This window comes from Gracilinanus agilis, chromosome 5, assembly GCF_016433145.1.
Source record: "Gracilinanus agilis isolate LMUSP501 chromosome 5, AgileGrace, whole genome shotgun sequence".
NCBI lineage: Eukaryota > Metazoa > Chordata > Mammalia > Didelphimorphia > Didelphidae > Gracilinanus > Gracilinanus agilis.
The window spans coordinates 232,248,002-232,268,751 of record NC_058134.1 but is presented as its reverse complement, the minus strand read 5'-3'; the positions used below and the strand labels follow the sequence as shown (position 1 = coordinate 232,268,751).

Here is a 20,750-nt window from a genome sequence, read left to right as displayed (position 1 = left end):
AACTCCCTCCTCTTATGGATTGCAATGGGAAAGTCTTGGATGCATTCTTCGGTCATTGGTTCAGGAAGAACATTGCCAGAAATAGCTGGTGCGCAGGGCCTTTTGTGAGTGACAAGGCCACGCAGGTAGCACAGGCTTCCCCGTTGGCGGGGTGGATAGGTCGCCACAAAGGAAGGCTGGGCTGTGACTGCTTGGAGTGCAAGGCACAACAAGGACGAGAGGGCGGTTTAGTATCAGAAAATTGTAGTTTCATACTTGGTATTTATTCCCCTTTTGGCTTCCTGTCCCGGTTCTACAATCCAGGGTAGGTTGGCGAGAGTCTTTTGTTCCGAAGGGTCTATCTGCTTTAAAACAGACAAAGACAGAGGGGCGGTTTTACTTTAGGTATCCTTGAAGGGTTACAGCTCACCATTCACAAAATACTTTCCACCTGAAAACTCTGCTAGGTAAATAATGCAATTATTACTATTATCCCATTTGGTAGATGTGAACACTGAGGCTCAGAAAGGGATCATAGATTTAGAGCTGGAAGGGAGACGTGGAAGCTATCCATCCAACGCCCTCATTTTACAGATGAGGAAGCCAAAGTCTAGAGGAGATGAAGCAACTTGCCCTAGGTTACAGAGGTGGTAAGGTATGGATTGAGATTCGAACTCTAGTTATAGCATCAGAGATTAGGTCTGAATGGGGCCAGTCCAAACTCCCTCACTTTACAGAAGAGGAAGCTAGACCTTAAGGAGGTTGTAGTTTGCCCAAAGTCACAAAATTATTAAGTATTTAACTAGTCTAAACCCAGAGAAGATATTTTTTTTCAATGTGCCATATCACTTTGCCCAATGCATGGCCCTGTAATAGATACTCAACTAGGATTTGAACCCAACTTTTACAAGTTCTAATCTTAATGCTCTTTTCCACATGCCCCTCTCTTTTGATTCTGATTCAGTCTAAACCTGAAAGTTTTGCTGAGAGACGTGGTGAAAAAAAAAATGTCATTTAGGACCCATTCTGTTCCAAATCGAGATTTCTGTGAAATCATCACAAAAAAGATAAAAATGCAAGTCAAATGCTATTTAAAAAATGCCATTTCCTGTACACTGGGGGGTAAGAAGAATGTGATCCCTCAAGTTACATTGTCTTTTGGCTTTTTTTTTTTTGGTCTGTGGCATTCTTTCATTTAGAGGGGTGGGAGATGGGGATGGTGTGGTACAATGGGAGGAACACTGGATTTGGACTTCGAGGACTTGGTGTGGAATCCTGGTGTTGCCACTTTATTATTGTTCAGTCATTTTTCAATTGTATCCAACTCCTAGTGACCCCATTTGGGGTTTTCTTGGCAAAGATCCTGAGTAATTTGCCATTTCCTTCACTAGTTCACTTTACAGATGGGGAAAACGGAGGCAAACAGGGTTAAGTGACTTGCCCAAGATCACACAGCTGGAAAGTATCTGAGGCCAGATTTGAACTCTGGAAGATGAAACTTCCTGACATTAGGCTGGGTACTTTGTGCACTATGGCACCATCTAGCTACCCCCATTGTTGTCACTACCTGCCAATGTTAAAAGAAGAGATTTGACCATACAACCTTTAAAGTTTCTTCCAGTTTTGATCCTATGATTTTTTTTTTAAACCCTTAACTTCTGTGTATTGGCTCCTCGGTGGAAGAGTGGTAAGGGTGGGCAATGGGGGGTCAAGTGACTTGCTCAGGGTCACACAGCTGGGAAGTGTCTGAGGCCAGATTTGAACCTAGGTCCTCCCATCTTTAGGCCTGACTCTCAATCCACTGAGCTACCCAGCTGCCCCCTTGATCCTGTAATTTCTGATTCCCTGACCTGGAAGACAGAGACCTATTCTCAGCTCTTGCCACTAACTTGCTTTTTTTAATGAATCTCTCTAACCTTTCTGGGACTCAGTTTCCTCATCTGTAAAATGAGAAGTTTGGATCTGTTTACATCTAAGGTCCTGTTCCAATGCCAAAACTCTGATCTTAGTGGACTAGACTGAGTCTTAATTTCCCCAATCTGAAAAACAAAGAGATTGCAGCAAATGACCTCTATAATTCCTTCTAAAACCATGATTTTATGAGTCGTCTGATCATCAGTTTGCCCTTAAGCAAAATAAGTGATTTGGAGTACGTGACCTCGGAAGTCTCTTCTGATCTACAATCTTATTTCGGGTTGCTTCTGTCCTCCAAAGCAAATCTCCCTCATGAAGGAGAGCGCGCTTTCAGCAAGGTCATTCCTTGTTCGCTTCATACTCGCTGCTATTGTGAGGTTCCCATCGCTGCTTCAGGGCTATGGGATTTGTGTCCATCTGGTAACCTTCAGAGTAGGTTTTCACTGTGTACCTACAAGGCTGCACTGAAGATTATATATATTTTCAGGAGCAACTAAATTTTTCTCAACAAGAAGGAAATGGAGCCAAGGGAAATTAACGCCAACAATGACACCAGTTGTGTGTATGTACAGCAGATAGGACCTGGAGGCTGTGAGAGCACACCAATCTCCATCCTCCATTTTCCCACTCCCTAGTGAAGCCCTGCAATGAATATTCTATCAGCCCTTATGCCACCCAATCTTTTATGTTCCTCAGAAAGATGTCTTAAGGGACCCGATTAGAGTTGGATGTAGGTACTTGGGATGAATAATTTTATCAAGCCAGCAGTGAAAATGGGCAGAGAGGTGTAAGGGGGAAACCAAGAAACACAGTGAAGACTTGGGGACATTTTAATTGTTTACTACCAACCACTTGCCAATCATTTATCAGTCTGTCTCCTCAGAAAGGCTGCTGAACCATGGTGGGTAGGTAGTATTTTTTGGTTATCACCCCTTACTGCGCCTCGAAGCTTGGAAAGAAGGTATGTGTGTGCCCCTGTGGATGAATGCATTTGTATGTCCAGTGATTGAGAGACTGAAATACCTGCTTGGGGCTGTCTTGGTTGTGACACCAACATCTAGACCAAAGACCAGATAATAGAATCATCTGATTTTGGATTTAGATCAGGAAAGGACCCCCCCCCCCCAGGACCATCCAGTCCAACTTTCTCATTTTATAGATGGGTAAATGGAAAAGAGAGCAAGGTGGAAAGAACTCTGCAGAGTTCTGTAAGCCTGAGGTCTGGGGCCCAGGTCTTACCCCTGGATGATTGAGAGCTTTATGACCTCGAGAAAGCGATTTGAACTTTCTGGGCTTCAATTCACTCATCCGTAAAATGTGGAGTTGTATTATATGGCCTCCGTGGGCCCCATGTTTAGAGGCCATCTAGTAATAGGATCGATGAGCATAGGATTGGAGTTTTCAAGCTGGAAGGAACTTCAGACACTCCTAGTCCAGACCTCTCATTTCAAAGATTAGGAAAAAGAGGCCCAGTGAGGTAAGCGACTTGCCTAGGGCCACCCAGGTGGGTTTCTAGATTTAGAAATAGAATGGACCTCATATATCATCTAGTTGAACCCTTTCTTTTGGAGATGATGAGTTATGATGGTGGTATCTGAATGGCATCAATACTTATTGAGGGGAGTGAAGAGAAGGGTGAAATATGCAAGTCTAGAAATGGGGAAGCAAGGTGGCTTGGATAGGGTGAATAGCAGTGGATAGGGTGCTGGGCCTCAAGTCAGGAAGATTCAGCTTCCTGAGTTCAAATCTGGCCTCAGTTATGTACTAGTTGTGTGACCTTGGCCAAGTCACTTAATCCTGTTTTTCTCAGTTTCCTTATCTGTAAAATGAGCTAGAGAAGGAAATGGCAAACCACTCTAGTATTTTTGCCAAGAAGATTCCCAAATGGGGTCAGGAAGAGTTGGACATGACTGAAAATGACCAAACAAAAACAATATGTCAGGTACTGAGCAAGGCATTGGGGGTACACTTGCAAAGATGGATTTAGTTCAATCCATTTCAACAGTCATTTATACATTCATTAGTGATTCTAAATGAAGGTTGGATCCTTGATATTTTACTAGGGCAGAATAAAGAAATGTTGGATTTGGAGTGAGAGGATATGGTTAATCTTTCCTTTCCTTTCCTTTCCTTTCCTTTCCTTTCCTTTCCTTTCCTTTCCTTTCCTTTCCTTTCCTTTCCTTTCCTTTCCTTTCTTCCTTCCTTCCTTCCTTCCTTCCTTCCTTCCTTCCTTCCTTCCTTCCTTCCTTCCTTCCTTCCTTCTCCCCCCTCTTTCTTTTTAATTTCCTTCTTTCTTTCTAGTGTATTGTTTCTAAGGCAGAAGATTGGAAAGGGCTAGCCAATTGGGGTTAAGTGATTTGCTTAGGGTACAGCTAGAAAGTATCTGAGGCCAGATTTGAACCCAGAACTTCCCATTACTAAGCTTGTCTCTCTGTCCACTGCAGCACCTTGCTTCCCCCAGAGGACCTGGTTTCAAATCCCAGCTTTGACATTAATTTATGTTGTAACTTGGATTGAGACCCTTTACCTCTCAGTTTTCTCATCTGGAAAATGATGGGATTGGATCGGATTGCCTTTGAGATCCTTTCCTCTATGGGACTATGATCCTCATTTATGTAATTTCCTTATCCTGGACTAGATGCCTCTGAGGTCTCTTCCAGCACTAAATCTCTGATCTTATTAACTGGAAACTCCTGGGGGTACCAAATGAATGGGAAGAAAGCCAAATTCAATAAGTTTTTTAGGCTTATAGATTCATTACTGGAAGGAATCTAAGTGAGATTTGCTTCTAACTCCTCTCAATCCAGAGACAGTTCTCTATTCCATGAGGCTGGAGTACTTCACTGCAGACCACTTTGCCCAGGGTCACAATGGCTAGTAAGTTGTTTGGCCATTTATTCAACAAACATTAAGCACCTAATAGTGCAAGGCAGGGCTTGAGAGGCGAGGCTAGGATTCAAACCTAGCTCTTCCAGTTCTCACTGGAGTGCCCTTTCCCTTTGCCCATCGCCTTCTAGTTGAACTCCTTGTTGGTCAGGAGAGGGGAATTATGGGCTCTAGCAATGGCATCAGCATAACACAAATTCTTGCAGAGGGAGGGAAGGGAAGGGAAGGTACAAATACACACCAAGGATGGCTTTAGAGACTTGGGGGCCCCCTCCTACTTACCACTGACTTGCGAATGCTAACTCGCGGCTTGGGAATAGGCTTGGCGGGTTTGTTTTCGAAGCTTTCTGGGAGTGTTGAGGAATGTCCTCCTTTTCTTGCTTGGAGCGCGAGCTGGTAGGCCACTTCAAATGCCTGTCCTAGTGTAAGTATAATTTCGTAGGCTAAATTCTGATATAAAAATAAAAGGAAAAAACATTTTAATAACAGGCCCATTTCAAATGACAGATAGTATTAGAAAACTCTTGGGAACATCGGAGGGGGTGGATTAGATGTGACCTTGAACTATTCCACCTGTATGTAGTCTAGGTGATTCAGAAAACATTGAGCAGAACAGTACATTCTAGGACCAATTTAATAGTTTGCTGAAAGGGATTAGTCATTCATTAGACACCCTGGTTGACAGCCAACAGGAACCTCAACTTGCTTTTCTTTGTTGTTGTTTCTAGTCGTTTCTGACTCTTCATGACTCCATTTGGTGTTTTCTTGACAAAGATACTGGGGTGGTTTGCCATTTCCTTCTTCAGCTAATTTCACAGATGAGGAAACTGAGGTAAACAGGGTTAAATGACTTGTCCAGGGTCACACAGTAAGTATCTAAGGCTGGATTCAACTCAGGAAGATGAGTCTTCCCGATTCCAAGCTCAGTGCTCTTATCCAATGTGCCACTAGATGAAAAATTGTTCCCCTTTTCAATTCAGTAAACATTAAGTACCTATTCCTATGTGTTGAGTACCCTGGGGAGAAGGGAAGGAGAACAGCTTAGATAAGAAATGTTTTGGATCCTCCTGGAGTTTACAGTTTGGTAGTGAGATATCTGTTTTTCCCAGGAGAAAACAGAATTTTGTAAAATTATAGGTTGTTCTGAGAGCTACTGGGGTCCCCAGAGGTCATCTAGCTGCTTTACAGATGAGGAAACTGAGGCCCTGGGAGTTTAAGTAATTTATCAAAGGTTACCCACATAATGAGTAAATAGAGGCAGGATTTCTAGGATCTCCTTCTACCATGCTAAATGGAAAGTGTTTGAAATATACAGAGAAAGTACTATGGTCATGGGCAGTTTTAGTGGAACAGGATTAGATTTGGGACTTCCTTTAGTACACTTTCCAGGACAGCATCGGCTATTTCTTGTCAATCTTCAGATGTTTAGGGAATCATAGAATCTCCAAGTTGAACGAAAACTCATTGAATCGATGAAGGATATCACCAAAGCCTTTTCTGCATATCAAGAATGCAGGGCAACGAAGAGAGATTCAAGTAATTTACCAATTCCTATGGCAGCGCCAAAGAGACAAAGCCCTTAAGGGACCCTGCCTTTTCCCAAAGGGGAGGCAGGGTGGGAACAACTTGAATTCAGATAAATAAATACAAACTAGATACAAAGTAATTATAAAATATGAGAAGCAGAGTGGTCTATTGAGTAGGGAGCTAACCTCGAAGTCAGGAAAATCTGGGAGACAGAAATCTTGTGTTCAAATCTCATCCCTGTTACTACCTGTATGACCTTGAATAAACCACTTCAGTTCACTGGACTTCAGTTTCCTCATCTGCAAAATGGTCAGGGTGGGCGGGTACTTTAGAGTCAGGATCAATAGCCTCTCAGATTTCCTTTCAGCTCTGACTCGGTGATCCTGCGACTGATTAGGTTTGGACTAAGGTTCCCGCAAGCTCTTCAATTCTTGCATCCTATGATGAGGTGGTCCTTCAGGTCTCTTCCAGATATAATATTATGACTTTGGGTCAGTGCTTCTGAGCAATTCTAAGATTTATTTTATATATTTAAGTTAGGGGCTGGCTACCAATGTACTTTGGTGGAGGGAATCTCCTCACTAGAAGTTCCCTATACAGATGAGGTTGCTTGTTAGGACCCAAAGAAGTACAAAAGCAAATTGGAGGGGGAGAGTCAGATGAACACTCTTGGGCACTTGAGAATGCCTCCTCCATTTTTGGCCCCTACATGTGGGTGCCTTTGGGTTACATCCGACTGTTTGGAAGCAAAGGGGAATATTTCTGCAGCCTCCCCAGGCTGCTGAGCAAGTCTCCTACCATTGTGGTGCTGAGGAAGTTAGTAAATTGGTGCAGGGGATAAAAAGCACTGGATTTGGAATCAGGAAAAGACCTGAGTTCAAATTGGGCTCAAAAACTAACATCTTGTATGACCCTTGGGCAAGTCGCAACCTCTGTCTGCCTCAGTTCCCTTATTTGCAAAATGGAGATAATAATAGTATCTACCTCTGAGATTGTTGGGAGGATAAAATGAGATAATATTTGTAAAACATTTAGCAAACCTTCCAGTGCTTTATAAATGCTAGTTATCATTAATATTGCTATCGATAATCTTCTCCTTGATACCCCCCCCCACATACACTGGAGAGGGCCCTCTAGAGGAGCATGGACCTCGCCTCTTCTCCAACATTTGTCTCTCCATAAAATACAACCAACATTTTGGCAGAGGAGAAAGGCATTAGTCACTGAGCCACAACCAGCTGCAACAGCAGGCATAAGTGGAGCCCAATTAAGTCTGCATGACTTGACATTTTCTGGTCTCCCTCTGGCCAGATTTGGTACTTTATGACAGCCTTGCTGATAGCTTCACCCCCCTTCTGCTTGTTCACTGGCTTTTTCTTGAAAAAAAAATTACATTTTTTCAGGATAGCTTTTGTTTTTATGTAAAATCATGGATTGAGAACTGGAAAGGATTACATGATGAATATGGAAATATGTATTGCACGATAGCACATGTGTAACTTATTGCTTGCCGCCTTGGGGAGGGAGAGAGGGAGAGAACTTGGACGGCAAAATGTCAGAAAATAAACATTACAATTTTTTTTTCTGTATGCAACCAAGAAAGAAAATACAGTAAAAAAGGACTGGAAAGAATTGTAGAGGCCATCTCATCCAACCACCTCATTTTTCAGATGGAGAAACTGAGGCCCAGAGAGGTTGAGACTTGCCCAGGGTCACACGACTAGTTAATGTCAGAGGTGGTAAAGGAACCCAGGTTTTTTGTCTCAAATGTCTGTGGTCTTTTGACTGTATAAGGTTGCCTCCTGAGCACCTTCTTCTCTGCTCCCTTCTATTAAGCAAACCATCTCTTAAAAGAACAAAAAAAGAGAAAGAAGTAGTAAAGCATACTAACACTTGAGTGGAGTCTGATAGCATAAGCAATGTTCTGCCCCCAGAGTTTCCCACTTCTGCAAAGAATGAGGGAGGTGCTGTTTGTATTTAAGAAGAGGATGAGGTTTAGATGCAGGATTTCATTAATGTGGGAAACTCCAATGGGAGAAAACTTCCTCTACCAAAGCAGCCAGGCACCTTCTCTGCAACTTCTAGACTCTGAGTTGTCCAACCGAGAGCATTAGTGACCCGTCCAGGGTGCACACAGTGTTTTCTTGCTCCAAAGTCAGTGCTCTGCTCACCAGATTACATTGCTTCATGCAGGATGGAGTTTTGGATCCAGGCTCTGATGGCAGGGCATCTTGGAGGAACTCCAAGGGGACTTTTTCTGTGAGAACTTGGAGAGGATGTTCTCCCATGTTATACAGTGCTGCCCTACCAAACTCTCTTTGGAACACTTCCTCACATATCATCAGTGCTTTTAGGGTTACAAAGAACAATGACAACCTTGGAAGGGAGGGAGGGCAAATGATGCTCTTCTAGTCTTAAAAAGAGAGAAACTTAAGCCTGGAGAAATCCAGTGATTCAAATGGCTTCCTGTTACTTAGTGGATGAAATGCAAAGACCCCAAATTGACTTCCCCAGGTTGATTTCACATGATTCTCTTATGAGATGTACGATCTCCCATCTATGCACCTGGGGGCTCTGCCTCTTTCCCCTTAGAAGCCTCAGCTCCCTTGTAAGACAGCTCAGGTAAGGGCAATCTTTCTGGCTTCTGCTAACTGTTAGTGCTTATTCCCTCCTTAAACAATTGTGTGTGTATATCTGTGTAATCACACACACACACACACACACACACACACACAGAGTCAGGAAGACACACATTCAAATCTAGCTCTGGTTAATTCCTAGCTGTGCAGCCTTGGGCAAGTCACTCAGTTTCTTCATCCACAAAATGGGGATAATTATCCCCTATGATATTGGGAAGATCAAACCAGATAATATTGGTAATGTGTTTTATACATGTTATATGACATATAATTATTAATACCTATTTTATAATATCAATAATTACACAATTAAATATATTTATTATATTGAATATTGATGTTGTTAAATATAAACATTTTATGATTACAATAATTATAGTTAATGACATTACTGATTATATAAGTAGTTATATATTATATTAAATATAACTATTATGTAAATGTTATGTATTTTTATTTCTACTAGATTAGGCTCCCTCCACTAGAAGATATTAGAACTGGGATTTGCACCCAGGTCTCCTGACACCAAGTATACATAATGTCATAATATATAATACATAAATATAACTATTAGGTAAATGTTAGGTATTATTATTTCTACTGGATCAGGCTCCCTCTAAAGCCTCACCATTAGAAGATATTAGAAATGGGATTGGAACCCAGGCCTTCTGACTCCAAGTATATATAAAATATATCATAATATATAAATATATTATAATAATTTTATAAATGTTAGGCATTATTATTTCCACTGTATCAAGTTATCTCTAAGATATCACCACTAGAAGATATCAGACCTGGAATTTGAACCCAGGCTTCCTGACTCCAAGTCCAGTGCTCTAGCCCCTCTTCCACATTTCTTTTCAATGTTCACACTCCTGGAGAGAGAAGTAAGAATGGAACTGTGGGAACCATTTTCGTTCTGAGATGGAAGCAAACCTGGAGAGGAAAGGTGCCTTAACGAGGGACTCATGGAAAATGAGTTCAGATTTTAGTAAGGAATATTGAGCTTAAGGAGAGAAGAAGGGCCAAGTGGAAAAAATACTGGGGTTGGAGTCCTTGGGTGCAAATCTTGTTTCTAATGCTTGCTATCTGTTGTTCTGGGGAAATCTCTTCCTGGGCCTCTGTCTACTCATCTGTAAAATATGGGGTTATATTTATGGGCCCCAATGAGACATATGCCTAGAAGCCACCTAGTAATAGGAGTACAGAAAGAGTTTTAAAACTTTGATCTTAAGATTAAAGGTAGAAGGGATTTTAGAGGCCATTGAATCCAGCCCTTTCATTTTACAGATAAGGAAAGGGTGCCCAGAGGGGATATGTCACTTCTCCAGCTCATAAGTATTTGAGACAGGATTCAAATTTAGGTCTTCCAGACTCCAAGTCAATCCTCTGCCCCAAACTGCCTTGATGAACCAGAGCGGATTTCTACCACTGTCGTGGCGCTGTTTTTTCAGACTGTACTTTGATGGGAACGAGTGAAATAGACACTGTCAGGATGGATGTTGATTTGACAAAGGAGGCAGCAGTCTCAACTGTGGCACTTCCCCCTGCCTCCCTTCATTGTGATTAGGAAATATTGTCCTCAGAGGCTATGTGTATGCTTTGGGGTGATAAGGAAACCTGCAGAGCATGCCTAGTGTCCCTTCCACCCCCAATGCCAGCAAACCCTGAAGTAGCATGTAGTCAGACTGGTGTGTTGGCAATGCAAGTTTCCAAATGATAGTGGAGAAAGATGGGAGGCCAGAGCTGACCATCACCACATAAAAGTGGCTGCATGCTCGTGGATGGATGTAGCCCCATCAGCCCTAGCCTTAGCAACACCCAGCCTCCTTGGAATAATCCTCAAGGAGGTCTTTAGAATCTAAGACATTCACCTAGAGAAAGGAGAGGACTCTTGGTTTCATCCAAGAAGAGGATGTTGAAGAAGAGGTCAAATGTTGGCAGGATTCTATGGTACACTGGGTGGAAACTCGACTTGATGATCTCTAACGGACTCAAACAACATGGAGAGTCTATGACCCATGATGCTACCTTTGGTCTGATGCACTCAGGATGGACTTGGGTGATGAGGACAAAAATGTCCCCTCGGAAATAGTAATGAAGATAATTTGCATATCTTTTGCCCTCTAAAGTTTTCCTTGTGAGTAGATCCAGGAGAACATTGTACACAGAGACTGATATATACTGTGGTACAATCTAACATTACGGACTTCTCTACTAGCAGCAATGCAAGGATCCAGGACAATTCTGAGGGACTTATGAGAAAGAAAACTAGCCACATTCAGAGGAAGAACTGTGGCAGGAGAAACACAGAAGAAAAACACCTGCTCGAACACATGGGCTGATGGGGATATCATTGGGGACGTAGACGCAAAATGATAATTCTAGTCCAACTATCAATAATATGGAATTAGGTAAAACCCAGTGGAATTGTGCATTGGCTAAGGGAGCTTAGGGGAGTTTGGGGGAGAGGGAAAGAACATGAAGCATGTAACTATGGGAAAATATTCAAAATAAAAAATTTAAATTAAAAATAAAATAAAATAATAATAACCAAAAAAATATAAAGTTTTCCTTGTAATGGTCCTAGAAGTGAATGAAATATCTAATCATTGGAATGAAATCTACTAGGTGACTCAGTGGACTGAGAGTCAGGCCTGGATATGGGAGGTTCTGGGTTCAAATCTGGTCTCAGATACAACTTAATTTCCATTGCCTAGCTCTTACCACTCTTCTGCATTGGAACCAATACACGGTATTAATTCTAAGACAGAAGACGATTAAGAAAAAAAGAAATGAAACCTAGATCAATTTGGAGCTGGAAAGGTCCTCAGAAGCCATTTAGTCCAACTCCTTCATTTTTCAGATAAGGAAACTGAGGCCCAGGGTGATTTTGACATCAGCTTACACATATACTCAGAAAAATCAATTCCTGATTCTACAAAAAAAGCTCCAGTGTCTTCAAGGTGCAAGTCAATGACGATCATTATTTGGACTACTAGCTTGTTTCAGAGGGTTTCCTCTTCGTATGGGCAAGGCAAGGGGAACTGCTGCTGGCTGGGAAACAGGTTAACAGTTCAGGCATTTTGTTTTTAATCAGTGCCGAGGGTCAGAAAGCTACCACCAGAAGCAGCCAGCTGAGTAAAGGATTCAGCTGGGTGATGCTTAGAGAGATTGACTGTTTCCAGAGTTTAATCCCTAAGCACAATTATGCTTGGAGCCAGATCTCTGCTGAACTGTATTTAGCAGCTTCAATGCTGGGTGCCTGTGACCATCACAAATAAGCGCTTGAGTTAGCAGAATCCTGGTTAATTCAGAAAGAACATGACCCTGGACTCAGACTCCAGGGAGGCTTGGATTCAAGACCTGCCTCAAATATTTTCTGAATCCGAACCAAGCATTCTGTCCATTGGGCTCCACTACCACATGGGTGGTAAATAATGGGGTCAGGGGCCTTCCCCACTCTCCTCCCCACCATGCAATGCTGCTTCCCAGGTTATATTATTTACTTAGAGAACTTAATGTCTAGTTATTTATTTCAATTTCTCTCCCATCAGACCATGAGGGCAGGAATGGTGCCTGATTGAATCTTCACATTTCTAGCATCTATCACAGTGCTCTATCACAGAACTAGCACTCAATAACATTTTTTAAAAAACCCTTTCCTTTTGTGTTAGTGTCAGTTCTAAAAGAGAAGAGTGGTAAGGGTGAGGCCATTGGTGTTAAGTTAATTTCCCAGGGTCACACAGCTAGGAAGTGTCTGACGTCAAATTTGAACTCAGGTCCTCCTGACTCTAAGCATGGCACTCTATCTACTATGTTACCTAGCTGCTTCTATTAACTTTGTTGAATGGATTAAACTTCATTATATCTCATTAGGTTTCCCCCTTGGCTTCAGGCATGGAATTCAAACCCACTTATCCTACCATCCAACCCTAGGCGACTCGGATATGACCATTTCCCCCCATGGGACTTCCTCTTACTCCCTTCCCCTGCCTACTGCCTTGACCCTTTCCCCACTGACAGTTCCTGAGAAAGCCATCTAATTGCAAAAAGCCAGACCTGGTATGACTTGAATGGCAATTCTTCTATTAAAGCCATATTGAGCAAAATAGTTTCCGCTTTAAGAGGTCTTGTGTTGTTTTAATTCCATCTGCGTTAGGAGGGAAACTTCCCCTTCACGCTGTTTGACTTGCCTCAGCATGTCGATCTCCTTAGCTTAGTGACCTAACTTGGGGGCTGGAGAGAGGAGGGGGTGCCTACTTTGCAGTTTCCCCAGGCATCATGCCCAGGACTAGCTAATGCTCCAGACAGCTAAAGGGCAGCCTCCAGGCAAACTCTGTAGGAAGCATGTGAAGTGTGACCTACATTTAAGGATTTAAACACGAACCATTAGAGAGGCTCAGCAAACTGTCAGGCTTTAGGAAGAGAACCTTAACTAAGTATTAGGAAGATGATACACGGGTGCATTTCTCCAGAAGCCTGAAGATGAAACCGAGTTGACAAGCTGAAATGATTGCTGTGGGTCCTCTAAGTTTCTTACAAAGACTAAAAGGGCAGGTTTATGATAAGACAAAGTGATGTTGGAACCTAACACCTGAAAAATTGCCAGGTTTAGAGTCAGGAGCCTTGGATTCAAATCTCGCTATGGTCACATATTAGTTTGGGGACCTTATGGCAAATCACTGGCCTCAGTTTCCCTATCTATAAAATGAATAAGTGGGAACAAAAGCCTCTGAAATCTTTTCTGGCTCTGAGTGTATGATGTAGAGGTTTCATTCACTTCCAGAATGATTGCAGGGAAAACCCTGAAGGATAAAAAAGAAGTGCATTGTCATTATGATTATTTCGGAGGGGATAGTTTTCTTCTGATCATATTTCTCCTAGGCTCCTCGTATCTTCCCAATTCTTAAGTTTGGTTCTTCTACTGACCTCACCCACATCCTAGGGTAAACCGATTTTATGACTTAGCCTGGATTCACCAACATTGCCCCAGTTCTCCCTGTCGCTATCCAAGGTACTAGTCAGAAACTTCTCTTGATAGGTTAAGATTCCAAGAGTTAAATCTTATCTGAGCTTTCTGGGTAATTGGAAATATTAGGGAATTTCATTATGGAACCTATAGAGATGGCCCAGGGTCTGCATATGAACTGATAAACTCAAACTGGTGCTGAGGACTTCCAGGGCACAGAGTGCCGAGTGACTGCTTGGTACTGGAAAGAATTTGAAGATTCTTTCCCCCTTCATGTCTGCTAAGGTTGATCATTTTGGGCTTCATACCAAAGAGGCTGTCATCCATTGGCTTAGCAAGAGACTCAGCAAAGAGGGCAGAACACAGTCTGCTAAGTCACCCAGCACTGTTTCCTCTAATTTCCCTGACACTGTGCTCCCCTATCCTGACCAAGCTCCTTTTATGAAAATTGACAAGGCCACAGCTCAGGACGGCAGGGCCACAGGCGACTGATGAGAAAAGTGGGCCAGCCGGGATGGAAGGGAAAAATGCTTTTGACTATACCAGGCACAGAATAGTCAGTGTACACAGGGCAGAGTATAAGAAAGGATAAGATCTCAGAGGAATCCACAGTAAAATTCCGAGCAAGTAGAAATATGTTCTTTAGACACATACATACATACATACAAGTATATTTTTATATACATTTAAGCAATCAACATTTATTAACTGCCTACTGTGTGGGCCAGGCACATAGTATATATGTGTGTGTATATGCATTTATATGCATAGGCATATTATTTGTCTGTCTTCTATCTATCTATCTATCTATCTATCTATCTATCTATCTATCTATCTNTATCTATCTGTCTATCTATCTATCTATCTATCTATCTATCTATCTATCTATCTATCTATCATCTATCTATCTATCTGTCAATCTATCAGTCTATCTACCTACCTAGACATTGGTAGGGGAGCTAGGTGGTTCAGTGGATAGAATACTGGCCCCGGGGACAGGAAGATCTGAGTTCAAATCCAACTTCAGATGCTAGCCATGTCACTCTGGGTAAGTCACTTAACCCTGTTTGCCTCAGTTTCCTCATGTGTAAAATGAGGGCAAAACGGAGAAAGAAATGGAAAACCATTCCAGTATCTTTGTCAAAAGAACCCCAAATGGAGTCACAAGGAGTCAGACATGGCTAATCAACAATAACAAAAAATGCGTGTGTGTGTGTGTGTGTGTGTGTGTGTGTGTGTGTGTGTGTTTATGTAATCACAGATTTATAACTTACAGGGACTTTAGAGACCATAGAGCCTTCTCCCATCCTCTGTTTTACAGATGAGGGAACTGAGGTCTAGAGGAGAAGTGATTTGTCTAAGTATTTAAAGAGAGGATATTTTGTCTATTCAGATAGAATGTAAATTAATTAAGTCCATGGACTGTTTTCCTCCTGTCTTTGTATCCACAGATCCCTTGCACATTGTCCAGCATGTAGGAATGCATGATAAATGCCTGAGAAAAAGGGAGGAGTGATCATTAAAGACTGGTTAACTGGAGGTTAAGGGGGCAACTCTTCTTTATTTTTAACCCTATTGTTGGAAATCTTTCTAAAATGTCTGTTTTTTTTTCTTTGACATATAGCTAATGCCCTCCCTTCTAGGGCCATCTTGTAATCATTTTGAATATACTTATATATGTGCATGTTGTCTGCCTCAGTAGATTGTAAGATCCTTGAGAGTAAGGACCATTTCATTTTTGTGTTTGTATCCTGAGCTCTTAGCATAGGGCCAAGGTACATAGAAAAGATTTAATGAAGAATTGTTGAATGACTGGGAGGGTGGATTTATTGAGAAGTGAATGGCTTGTAGGGAAAAAAAGAAAAATGAAAATAAAGATATTTGTCTGCTTCCCTGCCTTAGAACATAGGGTAAGGCTCATTAAAAAAGAAAGGAAGATGTCAATGGGGATGGAAAATGCCAGAATATCTCAAGGTCATCCATCCTTTTGAACATAAATGATGGCTCTATGGGACTGTAGAAAGGCACCATGTCCTAGTGGAGAGAGTTGGCTTTGGAGATAGGATGACCTCTGTTAGTTCCCTCTTCTAACATATGCTATCTAGTGACTCTGGGCAAATGACTTAGCCACTCAGTGCTCTAGGTTAAGACCATAAATTGATAGTAAGGTATAAACTTAGAGAGAGGCTCTTCACTTGAGAGCTCCTTATGCAAGTGAAATCACAGATCTAGACTCTAAACCTATCAGACTACAGGTATAGTAGAAGATTGGCCTAAATGTATATTCACATCATTACACATTCATCCTGGGACATAGAAGGGAAGTTTAGACTCCAATAGGCCAATGGATCCATGATCTCATTGTGGCTGTGAACATTCCCTGCACATCTTTGATCTCATGTAATTCTTGTCCACTTAGCACAATGGATAATTGTGCCTATAGATCTATAGTCAGGAAGACCCAAGTTCAAATCTGACCTCAGACACTTATTCCCTGGGTAACCCTGGGTAGGTCAAGTTACCCTGTTTGCCTCAGTTTCCTCATCTGTAAAATGAGCTGGAGAAGATAATGGTAAACCACTCCAGTATCTCTGTCAAGAGAACCCCAAAGGGGAAGTTGAACACAACTGAAAAATAACTGGCAAACAATACTTGTCCATACCCTACCACTACTAAATATTCCACAGTGGATTTTATACAATATATTGGAGGCCTTTCTCTATATCTACAGATTTGATCTCTACAGATCTAAAGTTCAAAGGGACTCCAAAGGTCCTCCAATCCAATCCTCTTATTTTCCAGATGAGGAAACTGAGGCCCAAGGGAGGCTAAGTGACTTTTACAAAGGTCACACAGAGTATAAGTATCAGAGGGAGGCTTTGAATCCATGTCTTCTGAGTGCAGAATCAGCATTCTTCCCAGTGTACATTAACTCTTTGCTAACTTTTCAAGAGAATTCACTCAATACTTGAACTGTCCATCTGTTATTCCTTACTCTAGTGACATGACTCTTTCCCCAATCATCTGTGTTACAGAATGGTAGAATTTTGGAGCTGGAAAGGACCTTAGTAGTCATTAAACCCATTTTATGATGTAACCAACAAATGGCCATTTAGCTTCTTCTGAGGACTTCCATGACAGGTGCAGACATTTCACTTCTCAACAGCTAGAAATGTAGGAAAGTTTTTTCCTCTATCGAGTCTTAATTTGTCTCAAGGCAACTTCTGCCCATTGCTCTTCATCCTTCTCTCCTGCCTAAATCTTGACATCACCTTAAATTCTCATAATCATTCTCTTTCCTTCTATAAGTGAAGGGCAAGAAATGGCCATCACAAATTTGTAGTTATGCTATTCAAGTCTTGATAAACATGGATTTCTTTTATAAATCAGAGATTTATGATACATTGGATAGAGTGTCACCCTGAGAATTAGGAAGATTTTGGGACTGAATTACTTCCTCAGATGCTGATTAACTGTGTGATCATGGAAAAGCCTCTTTACTTCTATGACTCTCAATTTCCTTATCTATAAAATGGGCATAATATCACCATAATACAGCATTGTAATAGAAAGTTCTTTGCTACCCTTTAAGTGCTAAATAAATGTGAACTATTATTATTATTATTTTTAGTTTGTTTAAACCCTTAACTTCTGTGTATTGTCTCATAGGTGGAAGATTGGTAAGGGTGGGCAATGGGGGTCAAGTGACTTGCCCAGGGTCACACAGCTGGGAAGTGCCTGAGGCCAGATTTGAACCTAGGACCTCCTGTCTCTAGGCCTGACTCTCAATCCACTGAGCTACCCAGCTGCCCCTATTATTATTATGTAGTAGAGAAATATTTTTTTCTTCATAATCTGACACTAAAAATCAATGACTTTTCCTTTGTTCCCCGCCCAAAACCCCCTAACTCAAGAGCAATGGTACTAGCTAGGGCTGACCCTAAAGAGATGTGAGATGAGGAAATGATCAGCTGGTGATTATAACTTTGAGTTAAGATCACCTTGAATTTGTGTAATTAGGTTATTGATTGATTGATTCATTATTTATCATCTGGATTTTAGTACTAGACTTCCAACTGGTCTCTCTTTCCATATTCCTCCACCTATCATCACTTCTCTACACAGCAACACTGTAGACACGAGCATCTTCCTAAAGCACAAATCGGAACACAGCATTTTCCATTCAGTGGCTCCCTAGTGCAACTGGATTAAATGAACTCCTTCACCTGGTTTGGCTTGGTTGCTTACAACCCTTATTTTACATTACTCTCCTACCTAATGAATTCCATCCCTTAGAGTAATCAGGGCCACTATCTTACCACTTTGTTCTGGCCTTGACTTCTTCTGTAGAAACTGGCACATTCTTTTCATTGATTTAGTCATTCATTCAATAAGCCTTTCTGAAGAAGCTATTATGTGACGGGCACGTTGCTAAGCATTGGACTTGGTGATTTCCTGGGTAGTAGGGGACTCTTCAGACAGCCAGCACTCACCAGGTGTGGGATTCCAACTCATGTCTTTCTGAATGCAAGGCTAACTCTCTAGTTATTGCCAGGGTCACTTTTTTTTTTTTTGTTAACATTTATATTTCACTAAATGTAGTACCTTTTATATACAAGGTTTAGCTCAGAATGCATGGAGGAGGAAGAAGGAGAAAACAGTCCTCTGGGCACAGCCACCTACTATCATGGCAATTCTAACATTTGAATGAAATCCTCAAACAAAGTCAAACCTCTTGGTGCGCTTTGCTGTGCTGACTGCTGAATTTTTCCATTGTGAGGGAATGGAAAGGACAAGCCTGATTAAAAATATCAAAGGCAGTGAGGACAACGTGCATTCTGAGGATTAGCAAAGTGAGAATTAACAAGGATCTTGCTGCAAAGTCACGTCTCTCCAATGTTGTTGGGGTTGGTTTTCTTTTTTGGGGGGGAAATAATCTTTTTTATGCTTCAGATCTCCTGAATGTAGCTCTCTCTGGAACTTGAGAGAACTTAATATTTCCATAATAGGATGTTTCTGAATTACTTCTCATCTAGTGAGCATCATTTTATTTTACGGGAAACTAGCTCAAGGTTTACCAAAAATAATTGACTTGTTGACATATGTTTTAGGAAAGTCATTCTTTTCTCCCTCTGGCTATTTCCTCTAGAGCTGCATGGAATGGCTTCTTCGCTTCTTATCAGGAGGTTTTTGTGTGATGTGTACAAATAATTGCATCACTTGGTGGCCAAACTTCTAGCTTAAGCCTAGCAGCTTGATGTAGTGTGAATGGAGGGCTGAATCTTGAGTTGGGGAGACCTGGGCTTGGCCATTATCTCAGATACTTACTAGCTGTGTGACCTTGGACGAGTCATCTCTTTGAACTTCCGTTTTCTCAGCTAGAAATATAATAGCACTGACCTCATGGAGTTAGTTCCTCGACCCAAAGACCTAGATCTGGAAGGGACCTTAGAAGTGATTTAGTCTAACTCTTTTCATTTTACAAATGAGGAAACTGAGGTCCAGAAAGGTAATGAGACTCGCCCAACATCTTCTTGGGAGTAAGTTGTTAAGAGGGAAATCTCATGCCTTCATTGTCTCTTCTCTTGCCTCCCTGCCATGTTGTGAGCATGAATGAAATAATTTTTTTTTCATTTTTTTAAACCCTTGTACTTCGTTGTATTGTCTCATAGGTAGAAGAGTGGTAAGGTTGGGCAATGGGGGTCAAGTGACTTGCCCAGGGTCACACAGCTGGGAAGTGTCTGAGGCCGGGTTTGAACCCAGGACCTCCTGTCTCTAGGCCTGACTCTCACTCCACTGAGCTACCCAGCTGCCCCCTGAATGAAATAATTTTTGCAAATGTTAAAGCTACATGGATAAGCGAGACAGTTGTTATTATGCATCTCTGAATTTAGCTAGGCTGGCTGATTTTTATGTATACATACACAACATACACACTTACATATACCTATACGCACTCTTATACTTGAAGCCTTTCCATCCTGGTAGGGTCTTCAAGACCTTTAGAGCTGGACTTCAAGAGTCCAGGCTCATCTCTGCTTATGGGAGAACCTATATGTATAAGCTATGTGGACTTTAGTAGAAGAATAAATAATATACTGCAGCCAATCAATCCATCAAGCGCCTACTATGTGCCAGGCACTGAGCTGGGTACTGGAGACACAAAGCCTTAGAGAAGTGCCCGAGGCACTGAGCCCTTAGGTAACCTAGCCAAGGCTGCAGGGCTATCTCGGGTCAGAAATGGGGGACTAATCTTCTCTCTCTTCTTCACAGACAGTATGTAATCTCCTGTCTTCATGCATTTGCACTGGCGTGTCTGCTGGGCACTCCTCTGCCTCCTAGAATCTCTGACTTCCTTCAAGACTGGGTTCAAATGCTGCCTTTCCTGCTTCCCCAGGTGCTAGTGCCCTCCTTCCCAAACAACCTTGTGTTTGCTGTTGTTCAGTCCTGTCTGCCTCCTCGTGACCCCATTTGGGGTTTTCTTGGTCAAGACACTAGAGTGGTTTGCTATTTCCTTCTTAGGCTCATTTTACAGATGAGAAAACTGAGGCAAACAGGGTTAAATGAATTGTTAAGGTGACACAGCTAGTAAGTACCAAAGGCTGGATTTGAACTTGGGTCTTCCTGACTCCAGGCCCTGCACTCTAGCCATTGAGTTACCTAGTTGCCCATCTTGAATTAAATTCTTTTGTATTTATTCTCTTTAAATAAAATAATAATATAAACATATTTATAATATAGTATATATAATAATATATAAAATACATAATATAAAATAAACAAAAATTAAATTAGTTTAAATTGATTTAAATCTATTTAAATTAATTTGT

At 41.6% G+C, this 20,750-nt stretch overlaps 1 protein-coding gene across 1 annotated transcript in view; it reads right to left on the bottom strand.

The window, feature by feature from the left end:
- Window positions 1-233: 233 nt before the first annotated feature.
- The window catches only part of ANKS1B (ankyrin repeat and sterile alpha motif domain containing 1B), a 1,330,035-nt gene continuing 1,309,518 nt past the window's right edge, over window positions 234-20,750 (bottom strand). The window contains exons 27-28 of the mRNA XM_044679159.1: window positions 5,062-5,229; window positions 234-341 (exon numbers count right to left, since the gene is read on the bottom strand). Of these exons, the coding sequence (XP_044535094.1) occupies window positions 234-341; window positions 5,062-5,229 (276 nt within the window). The remainder of the gene's footprint in view (window positions 342-5,061; window positions 5,230-20,750) is intronic.